Source organism: Idiotropiscis lumnitzeri, chromosome 12 (genome assembly GCF_059441095.1).
Source record: "Idiotropiscis lumnitzeri isolate Australia: NSW breed Sydney's pygmy pipehorse chromosome 12, RoL_Ilum_1.0, whole genome shotgun sequence".
NCBI classification, from domain to species: domain Eukaryota; kingdom Metazoa; phylum Chordata; class Actinopteri; order Syngnathiformes; family Syngnathidae; genus Idiotropiscis; species Idiotropiscis lumnitzeri.
Genome location: NC_142402.1, coordinates 21,765,307 through 21,776,392, shown reverse-complemented (window position 1 = coordinate 21,776,392; position 11,086 = coordinate 21,765,307). Strand labels below are relative to the sequence as shown.

The 11,086-nt window shown below is 46.9% G+C and overlaps 1 protein-coding gene across 2 annotated transcripts; it reads left to right on the top strand.

The window, feature by feature from the left end:
• The first annotated feature begins 633 nt into the window (after window positions 1-633).
• Window positions 634-10,816, top strand: LOC148326538 (WD repeat-containing protein 37-like). 2 transcript variants are annotated; one of them, XM_088310751.1, is made up of 14 exons: window positions 634-786; window positions 2,271-2,469; window positions 4,350-4,446; window positions 4,690-4,785; window positions 4,857-4,921; window positions 7,009-7,144; window positions 7,525-7,596; window positions 7,666-7,710; window positions 7,795-7,871; window positions 7,990-8,224; window positions 8,311-8,452; window positions 8,588-8,722; window positions 8,785-8,899; window positions 10,645-10,816. In XM_088310751.1, exons 2-14 carry the CDS (start codon window positions 2,305-2,307, stop codon window positions 10,774-10,776), a joined length of 1,512 nt encoding a protein of 503 aa, XP_088166877.1. In that variant the 5' UTR covers window positions 634-786; window positions 2,271-2,304; the 3' UTR covers window positions 10,777-10,816. The 2 variants fall into 2 exon arrangements, with proteins under 2 accessions (XP_088166877.1, XP_088166876.1); XM_088310750.1 differs by having other exon boundaries at window positions 7,987-8,224.
• The last annotated feature ends 270 nt before the right edge of the window (window positions 10,817-11,086 follow it).

Sequence of the window (11,086 nt, the reverse complement as noted above, 5' to 3'; positions counted from 1 at the left end):
CTACGTCACCCTGCAGTTTTTTTAACCATAGTCTGTAATTATTTTGCTAAAAGAAGGCTAAGTTTATTGGAAATAATATAGGAATTTAGGCATATACGTTTTAACAAAAAAAAATGGAAAAGGCTGTGGAGTGTTCCCCTGGCATGGACCGGCCTTTCGGGAGTTGTCCTAAATTTTCCAATTGCCACCCTGCTCCTCAGTGCATCTGTTAAAGGTCTTGTTGCGTTAATCGTGCCACCGCTTAACTTTTTTCTGTTGATAAAATAAAATGTTTCTTCCTAACCTGGAGTCAAATTAAGAATTTCAACACGCCGAATTGTCAAGAAGAGGTTAATGTATTGGAGAAACGGAATATTCAAGTGCTGAAAATGAAACAAAGCGTTTTATGGACGAGTGGATGGATGGTTTGAGACCGTTAAAATATATTTTTTCTTCAAATTTGGCGACAAGTGCATTATTTCAACACACCGAATGGACAGGAAGATTTTATTATATCGATGGAATGTGTTCAAGGGCTGTTGAATTCGTGAGCGGGCGGCGGTGCTCCGAAAACCACTTAATTGGCATGTTTTTTGATCCACTTTGGTTCAACGCCGTTTTATCTTTTATTCTGACACTCATTGCACCGGAAGTAGTTCCTCTCCTTTCCGCTCCTCTCGCGGCGTCCGTCAAGTGTCAGAACGCCTTTTCTTTTTTTTTTTTTTCTCGCCTTCCGAACATAATGTTGGCTTGGCCCACATTCTTGGCGTTGGTGTGGACTTCGTCGCTTCATCTGTAGACTTTGTGGTACGTTCCCAGCCCGTCGTGTTTGGTGGCTTTGACTCCGCCGTTAGCTTGTTAGCATCGAAAGCTAACGGCGGTGACATTAGCTGGGCTCGCTTATTTACATCTCTCCATGAGTCGCCAGTTTGTCAATTAGACGTCACAATATCGCCTCTCGATGTGCATTTCCCCTTCTGAATTTCAGATTGTGGATGTTTTATCGTCTTGCCCAGTGAGGTGATTGACAGCGGCAGCGCGTTTGACCGACAAGTCATATTTCGGCGAACTAGAAATTTGATACAAAAAATAATGTATCATCTGAACGTATTTTGCACTCTTGTTATTTAGACCTGCAATTGTGATAGTGTTCCCCAGAGAACCTGAGCCTTTCCGCAAATGGCCAAAATCCGCGAGTAAATGATGCCCACCCGAAAAGGTTTGCAATTGCTTATAGATGCCACAAGAGGGTGCCAAATTAATAATTCCCTTTCACTTCACTTCACTTCAACATAGTTCATTCTTATCAAGATGTCACTACTGTGGCAAAACATTGCTTTTTGTCAGAATGACGCCTCTCAACTCACACTTCAACATAGTTCCTTCACACCAAATGGTGCCAAAGTAATGCTTTTGTTTTGTTGTAAGCACAAAAATATTGACGGTGAGTTTTTGATAAGATAAGATTCCCTTTATTAGTCCCACAATGGGGAAATTCGAGATTCGAACCCAGGCCTCCTGGGGAGACTGGGACCGAAACGCGGCGCCTTAGACCACTCGGCCATCCTTTGAGACAATAACAGGAAATATGCGTCATTTCAGAAACTGCGCACTCATAAATGAATGTTTGTCTTTTATACGTCACAAATTCAGCAATTGTTTTGATTATTGTAGAACAAAGTCAAAGCAGATGATTGCGAATGTCTGCGTTCATGGAGGACTGCAGAAATCTGAAATAATTTACAATTGAGAGGCTGAAATGTGGACAATTTGAGGTTAATGTCTCTTAACTATCAATCTGTTATTGAAATAGTTGTCAATGAATTTGGTAATGGATGAGTTATACATCTAATGAGAAATTGTTAGAGCACCACTTCACCACCAGCAGCAGTCTGCCAGATAGTGAGCCACTCTTTAAAAGAGGCTTGAGGCTGTTTATAGTGCCCCCAGGTGGCCAAGGCGTGTACACCAGAAGGAGCAGCAATGGTGTCACTCTGTTCATTCTCTTGACTTTTGTCGTTTAAAATTTTAAAACCAGGTGCAATTTTACCCTCATTAAAATCCGCATTACTTGGCTGCAACTAACGACCATTTTGATAACCGATTAATCTGTTGATTATTTTGTCGATAAATTGGATTTCCCATCGATCATCAAAAATAATACAAGATTCATTTGACGATTGATTAGTTTTCGATGAATCGGGGGCGTGGCTGGAACTTTGGTTTATCTCTGTGGGCAAATTTGATTCTGACCTGAGTGTGTGGTTTTTCATGTTGTCTCCCGCTTTCAGACTGTGCCGCTGAGGTCTTCGGCAAGCAGGAGGGATGCCGGTGGAGAGCGGCACCGCCGGCGCCACCGCCATCGGTGGAGGCGCGGTCCGGCAGGCCAAACAGAAGAGGAAGTCTCACAGTCTGTCCATCCGCAGGACCAACAGCACAGAACAGGAGCGATCCGGCTTCCTGCACAGGGACATGCAGCTGGACTCGCAGGTCAACATTTTGCCACTTCATTTCTCACCTCGTAGCAGACAAACTCGTACAGCTGTGTGAAGATTCACACAAGATGCTGCTTAGGGATGTTCCACATTTGCTAAATGTCACGCTTGAATTATTTTTTTTCAAACACCAAAAATTCCCTCCAAAATGTTGATCAACATTCGTTACGTTTCCCACAAAAAATGGGAGCTAAATGGAGAAAAGAAAATCTGCAAATAGGCTGGTGCCAAACTGCAAATATGCCTTGACTGTAGTTTTGTTATTGTAGTTGTAATAACTCCATTTAAAATGATACGCAAGAAAAACGTTGTACTTCAATAATATTAACATTTTGAGGGAGTTGATATATTTTTTTTTTGTGTGTGGAAAAAAAATGTCAAGACTTTTGGCACTTGTTGGTTTCTTGTTCAGCGGTGTTGTGCCGTCCTTGAATTGTCGTTTTTATGCAAGGGAAACTTTTGCACTGGGGAAAAAAATGATGTGTCCTTTGTTGAATTTTTAGAGATTTGCAAATGTGGCAAATATTTAAAATTTCTAATTTGTTACAAATAAATTGATAGCTCAAAATGGTTTAATGATTATCACGTAGCCATTTGATAAAAAGTCAAATCCAAAAAACTTCAAATGTCATTTTTCACCCATCATCTCCGCTTTAATTTTAGTTGTTAATTTTCATCATTTTATCAACAACATCCACTGTCCCTTGATTTTTATTTGATGATGCTGTTTTTTTTTTTTTTTCATCATCAATCCTATCTTGACTTTTTACTTTGTTGGTTCCAGTCGTGTGATAATCTGGAATGTTTGGCCAGGACGGAGGTGAGTTTAAGGTCGTAGATGAAACTCCGTGTGTAGTTGTATTCTATTTATTTATTTTTTTAGGATTATTGCCACGATTACGACCAAGTAGTGTCTATTTTGTTTGGCAGACCGTAGCTGTGATGTCGTCCTGTCCTGTCCTGTCCTGTCCGTTTGTTTTCTTGTGTTCCTCCACTCCGTGCGGACACGTCAACGGGTTGATTTGTGTGCTGCGTTCACATGCGCCCTTCTCCTTTTATTTGCTCTTCATCGCCACCGCTCATCCTGAGGAAGCTTAAAAGCGCTCCTCGCATGAAAGCGAACAAAACACTCGACGCAGGACGTAAAAAGCTCTTTTGACTCGCATGTCGTCTGACTTGTTTTGCCGCCACTCAGACGGAGTGCAGACCTCCGCCAAGGCCCAGTCATCATTGAATGGATTCTTGAAAGGTTCTGCTTCCTTGATGTGTTTTCACTTTTTTTTTTTACTTTATTTACAATCGATAACCGATTAACGAGATCCACGAATTACTGTATTTGAAAGAATCCATTTTCAAACAAAATGGCAAAATGAAACGACGGTAGCCGTATCGTCTTCCCAAAGTCTTTTTCAAAGCTCTCCGAGCCGTGAGTGACGCGCTGAATAAAAACACTGAGATGACAAAGTTGTGTAATTTGCGGACGTGCTTACCTTTGCGGCTGACTCGTTCCTTCTGCACCAACGCATTGTTAACGAAATCGGAACGTATCGAATGTGAACTTTTCATCATCTACGTAGATGCCACGCATGCAAGCAATAATAACGAACATCTTTGTTCTCGCTGTCGTCGACTAAAACGGGAAACAAGAATTCGGAATCATTTCTCATGAAAAGAACCAACATGGCGCAGTTTTGAGGGTGTGCCACACGATTCTATCTTCAGCCCCCTGGAGTTTATTTTCGGGCCGTATGAAGTAGCAGCCTAGATGTTCCAAAGGAATCCCACGCCACTCCACGCCGTCGCGTGGAAATTGGGCGCAGAGAATGCAAAGTGCCTTTTGAGCTGCGCGTGACCTTTTCTTGCCTTGTCTTGCAGGACTCCAAGCTTCCCGTGTCTCTACGGAGCAACCTGGTGGACCTGTTCAGTCAAATCGAGAGGGAGTTTGAGAACCTTCACCTCGAGAACCTCGAACGTAAGCGTTGGGAAGTCATAATAAGCGGGAGTCTACTTTCCGGATCACAACTAAGATGAGGGACCCTCTCCTCCGTTATCTGCTAAAAGTGGAAAAAAACGTTTTGATTGTGTGCCCTATCTCATGTCCAACGATTGCTTTGGTCCTTTGGCATTTTCTTGTCGTGAGTTGAGCGATGACGTGTTTTTGGCGGGCAGCCGTGACTCATGTGGGTGTTGAACGCATTTTGCGGTTGACGGACAGTTCGTCGGGAGATCGACACGTTGAACGAGCGCTTGGCCGCCGACGGACAGACGGTGGAGGGTGCCGACTTGACCAAAGGAGCGCTGAAAACAAAGAGTGAGTCTTCCGCCTGAAACTTTGATTTGCTTTTGGTTTGGCTTTTCAACGGATTTCTGCGGTCCGTGCAGCGAGCCACAGCACCAGTCAGCTGTCCCAGAAACTAAAGACCACCTACAAGGCCTCCACCAGCAAGGTACCGCTTCTTTTCCCCTTCATGTCTTCATTGGGAGGCTTTGAGCCAGTAGGGGGCGCTGAAGAATCGTTTCCTCGCGTCATGCGCAAGTTCCCAAACGAAAACGATTGCTTTATGGGCGTCATGTGGGGCCGCGACGAACAATCATGAGAAAGTGACATTTCCAGCATTTGAATGATTTGGAATACAAAAAAAAAAATGATTGATTGATTTGTTGATCATTTGAGTGATCAAACGTCGCCGTCATGTTCTGCCCACGTAGTGCGACAAATTCGGTGCGTGGTTGGTGCCTTGACATACGAGGGAGGAGACTTGCGAGTTTTTTTGTTGTTTACGAATTCTAGTTTCGACCCGATGTCGCTACGAAAACTAATTTCACTCGTCTCACGAAGCGCGGCTGTCGCGTGGGGACCTCGAAAAAAAGCGACTAAAATGTTTCAATTCACAATTGCTGCGTGTCTCCTTGAGACTTTTGGCGGCTCAACTCATTGAGGGCACGTTTGTCAGGTTGCAACCAAAAAGTTGCTGCGTCAAACGAAAGCAATCAGACCAGATTCACACCAAAAAGCTTCTTCACGTTCTCGGGTGGGACTTCTCATGATCAACGTTCTGTCCGACGTCAAACTTCCAGCAGTTTTTCAACAACAGCAGTTGTTGCGAGAGACAAAAATCAAATGGTGACATTGACAAACACAACAGTTTTATTTTTGTTTTGTTTTTTTGTCATGTTTTGTGGCCTTCTCTCTTTTGGCAACTTGAGTGTGAGCGTGTGGCCGTTGTGAGGCGAAACTCATGCCTAAACTTGTCCATTTGTTCTCATCCAACTTGCCGCCACGCATGAGCAGCCCAGCAGGGGGCTCCACTCGCCCTCCCCGAGAGGCTTGCTCATTCAAATGTAGGACTTGAATTCAATTCACATGATCTTGTCACTCATCAACAACATTAAGTTGCTTCTTCTCATGCCGCTGCAAAGTCGACAACATGCCCGAAAGCTAACGCACGTTCGTAATATTCCCGAACCGCAAAGTGCGCGTGCCGACATTTTGGTGAAGGATGATGCATGAAGTTAAAGTCCATTGAAGCCGTCCAATCCGATTGGTGCGCCTTCATTTTAAGTTCAAGTTCATTCGTGACGATTCAAATTGTTCAGTAGGAAGAAACGCCATCGACGTCGCCCGAAGGATCCACTTTGCTCTCATCGGCAAATTTCATCATAACACGTCGTCCTCATAAGTCCGTGCGCATGCCTCGGCTTTGTCTCACTTTCATCTGCAGCCGCCACTCAACAATCATATTCTGTGTGTGCGCCTAAAATGTGTGTATGGACACGCGGAGAATCGAGCGTGTGTGTGAGGTCGTGCACACGTGTGCGTGAAAGTTGTAATAGCGTTTGTGTCCTGCCGTGCGCATGCACAGGAGTGAACGCGTGAAAGCGAGTGTGTGTCCCGTTGGTGACTTTTGCACACTTTGTTGCAGTTGGAACTCATTTAGTGGCCTGTGTCCGAATGCAGCCCCGAGTCCAGTTTGTATCGTTCCCGTCTTTAAAGTAAACAATATGAATAATAATCTTGACGTGACTAACGGCGAGCGCTAAATGTGACCCGTTTCTGCTTTAGTTTTTTTTCGCCTCTCTTGTGGGCGTGATGCGACGTTGTTGCCGTCCAAATCCAGCGCTTTGTTCATCCAAGCCCACTTGAGTTCCTCCTCGAGGTTTCTTTAACGAAAGCAGGCCCGGCGCACGTCTTGCTAATCCGCTAAGCTAATCCTTCTGATGAATTGTTTAACGCCGCCGCTGTTGCAGAAACCCTGCTGACCTCTGACCCTCACTTCCTCTCGTCCGCTTCCTCCTCGCAAAGTTCCTATGCAAGTCCGCGCACACCTGGGATGACAAAAATCCGTTTTGTGAGGACATTTCAACCAACCAACAAGAATAAATCCTATCCGGCACAGATATGCCAAATGTTCTGTAAAGCGCGTTATGGTATATATTATAAAGTGTGGTGACGCCGAGTGCGTGCGGACCTGTGTAGGAGCCCTGCGGGACTCCCCATGCGCTCTCGCTGTCAACTTTTTGGTCTGCCTCTCAGATTGTGTCCAGTTTCAAAGCCACCACATCCCGAGCCGTATGCCAGATGCTCCGAGAGTACGCGGGCCACCGAGACGGCATCTGGGACCTTAGCGTGACCCGCATCCAGCCCACCGTGCTCGGAACCGCATCGGCAGGTCGGCGACAATTTTGTCCTGTGCTTTTTGTTCGCATGTTTTTCCATTTCCAAATGCCGTCGATCTGCTCACGAATAGCCGATTTATTTTTTTTTTTGATTGAAATACAATCTTAGATATTGTTATTGTTCCTCATTAAAATGCTAATTACAAAACTTGAGTTTTTTTGGGGAGAATTTCTTTCTGCGTTACAAGCGTCGTCACGGAAGAAATGAAACATTTATCTCAAGGTGGCACCGCTCTACTGGATTGCGAGTGGCAGGTCAAACGATGATGAGCTTTGTTTTGCTTTTCCACAGATGGAAGAAATGGGAATTAAAAAAAAAAAAAAAGTGAAAGAAATAAAGTGGTCCAAATGTTGTTTGTTTGTTTTGCGTTAGACCACACAGCCATGCTGTGGAGCATCGAGACGGGCAAATGTCTCCTCAAGTATTTGGGCCACCAAGGATCAGGTAAGACCAGCGCGTCTCTTCCAAATGTGCACTTTGGACAAATTGTGTTCCGCGTCTGCTTGCCCGCAGTCAACTCCATCAAGTTTCACCCCACTGAGCCGATGGCGCTAACAGGTAAGCGAACGGCCGTCCCGACCGCCAGCGAAACGCTCAAAAAAGGCTTTGAAGACCAAAGAGGATTCCTTTGATGCGCCTCAGCCTCCGGCGACCAGACGGCTCACGTGTGGCGCTTCCTGGTGCAGCTGCCCACGCCGCAAGCCGTCGCCGACGTCACGGTAAGCGTTGATGGCCACGCCCATATTTGTTTGCTGTTACGACGGAGCGGCGGGCAGCCGTCGCCTCTCGCGAGCTCCCCGCCGACGTCTCGTGTCGTCATCGGCAATATTTCAGCAGCCGCCCTGCGACGACGACGCGGACTTCTCCGACAAGGACGACGCGGACGCCGAGGCGGACGGGCCCAACGAGTGCCCGACGGTGCGCGCGGCCGGCGCCACGCTGCGCAGCCACCAGGGCGTGGTGATCGCCGCCGATTGGCTGGTGGGCGGCAAGCAGGCGGTGACGGCGTCGTGGGACCGCGCCGCCAACCTCTACGACGTGGAGACGTCGGAGCCGGTGCACTCGCTCACCGGTACGGCCGCAACGCGTCGGCGGGTGTCGTTAATTGTGGCGTTGGGCGCCGGCATGTGACGCGTGGCGCGGCGTGGTTGCGCGCAGGTCACGACCAGGAGCTGACGCACTGCTGCACTCACCCCAGCCAGCGACTGGTCGTCACCTCATCCCGGGACACCACCTTCAGGCTGTGGGACTTCCGAGACCCGTCCATCCACTCGGTCAACGTCTTCCAAGGACACACGGAGTACGTCCTCTCACGCACGCCAAACCCGTTTTGCAACGTGGAACTTGAATGTCTTTGTTTACGGATCTTTGCGATCTTTTCGTTGGTTAGTTTTGGTGTTATTTGACTTCCCGTCCCGACTCCTTCTTGCCGCAGCACGGTGACGTCGGCCGTGTTCACGGCGGGCGACAACGTGGTGTCGGGCAGTGACGACCGCACCGTCAAAGTGTGGGACCTGAGGAACATGCGCTCACCCATCGCGACCATCCGCACCGACTCGGCCGTTAACAGGTGCACACATTGATTGATTGATTGATTGATTGAAATGATATTTTTTGCGCGTGTATGTGTAGGATCAGCGTGTCGGTGAGTCAGAGGATCATCGCGCTCCCTCACGACAATCGGCAAGTGCGACTCTTCGACATGTCAGGCGTGCGCTTGGCCCGACTGCCGCGCAGCAACAGACAGGTCAGAATGATTAAGGGATGAAGTTACTGTGAAGCGACGTTTACGGCCGCGTTGGAGACACACGCGCACTTTTTTGTCGACTTACTTCTCCCGCACACTTTCTTCTCAAGTCTAATCTCATTCCCTCGCCGTCAAGATCCGAAAATGCGATCGCGTGAGATCCCTTTGAGGAAGCAAAAAGAACATTTGCTTGCTTTAAGTGAAAATGTTGTTTGTCAGTTTTGAACTGTTGCTTGACAAAAGACAATCAATTCGAGCTGTTCAAACGCTAAAATAATGCATGTCATCTCATCTCATGTCGGCTTGACCATTTGGGGGCAGACTGAAGCTGACCTCTTCCGCCGAAATATCCTCCTGGCTACCAGTAGTTCAAGTTTGACATTTCTAAACGTAAATATCTCCCACCCAGTGCATCCAATTTGTGCTCTATAGAGGACATTCAGAGCTTTCCAATGAGACCAAATTTGTTTGTTACCTTGACATCACCGTCGACGAAAATGGCTTCCCTCAGTGCAAGCACTTTTTATGGGAAGAGGAAAAGCGTTTAATACTTTTTAGCAAAGACATTTTGCCTTGAAATGCTGTTGGCATTTTATTTAGAAGACTCTTATGAACGTGTTAAAGTTATTTGAAGTGTAATTGAGCCTAGTATTTTAAAACATGTCCTTTGTAGTGGACATTTGAAGTTATTTCGTCCATTTTGCAGACGCGGAGGGAATTTTACTGCAGATATTTGGGAAATTCTATTTACACGGGCTGCCTCGGATAGCCAGACATTCAAATGTGAAAATTGTGGCAGAAACCATGACCGGAAATCGTTTTTACGTATTGAGAAAGTCCATGGAGCTCGTCAATGACTTTGCTGTTTCAGATGAAGGAAAAACATGTGATCTCTTGTGGAGAATCAGGTAAGGCAAGGATGTCTGAGTCTGCCAAGAACAGGAAAATTGCGCCCTGACGAGCAAGTAGTTCCTTTGACTGGTCGAGTGCACCGGTATGTAAACCGAACCCAACTGGACCGCAGGCATTTGTCTTGGCTGCACCGACTTTTGTGGTCTACCAAGGCAAGACAACTTTCACAGCTACAGGAGGATCGGGCGAGGCGCACACCTGTTCTTTGACTGGTACTTTACCACAATCGGCCTCCTTGACACCCTGATGGCAAAAGGATTGACGGCGACTGAATAACTGGGTTGCAAGCAACTGCAAGATCATAGGTGAGAAGCTCTTCAGATGGAAAGAAAGAGGGTCGTCGGAGATGGTGGTGAGACGACGCACATCTGAACTTGCTGTCATAAAATGGTTGGAAAACTAGAAAAGGGACAGTGCGTGCAGTTTTCCACTTTTTGGACCTGGCTTCGGTATAAGAGTGACTGGGGAAGAAACCCCAGAAGATCCTTGACCATCCTCAAATTGCTCCTTGGTGCCGAGTTAATTGCTCGAGCCCAAGTAGGACGCGCGGCAAGTGATAGCGAAGAGGACTTTACTTCCCCACGTCAAAAATTTGAAACCACAGTCAAATGCAGCTCCGAGACACGATGATGCTGTGCGTCTTCCAGAGATGCATCAAGGCAACAGCGAAACGATTTTCCTTTGTGTTTCCAAGAAAGGGAATTGCTTTTTCAAGTATCATATCAAATAAGCATAATAGAAGCAAAAGGATGGACTGTAATATTTATGTTCTTAAAGGCTTGTCTTTGGCGTGGCGGCTGACTGCTACACGCGTGTGTGTGTGCGCGTTCCAGGGTCACCGGCGCATGGTGTGTTGCTCGGCATGGTGCGAGGACGTCGTCTCGTGCAACTTGTTCACGTGCGGCTTCGACCGCCAGGCCATCGGCTGGAACATCAACATTCCGGCCTTACTGCTGGAGAAGTGACCCCACTCCCTCTGGCCGCCGCTGCTGCCAAGCGGTCCCCCCCCCCTTGAGTTTCGCCTGTCTACGCTTCACGTGATTTCTCGTGCGGCCCTTGAAAGTGGCAGAAATGCAACCGCTTGGCTTCACCAACAGGAAACGTACACTGAGCAGTGTGCGCGCGCGTTAAAATGCTTCCTCCATCAAAAGTGTGTGCCACTCATGCAAAAAAACAAGCACAACACACGCTTAAATGCGCAAAGCCACACAGCAATTGTTTGCTTTTTATTTATTTATTTTTGGTTTCCGTGGTAACAACATTGGCTACAAACCA

Coding starts and splice junctions, on each gene's coding strand:
- LOC148326538 (XM_088310750.1), top strand. CDS start 2,305: ATGCCGGTGGAGAGCGGCACCGCCGGCGCCACCGCCATCGGTGGAGGC. Junction 7,872..7,986: donor AAGCCGTCGCCGACGTCACG/GTAAGCGTTGAT, acceptor GCAATATTTCAG/CAGCCGCCCTGCGACGACGA. Junction 8,900..10,644: donor TGCCGCGCAGCAACAGACAG/GTCAGAATGATT, acceptor TGCGCGTTCCAG/GGTCACCGGCGCATGGTGTG.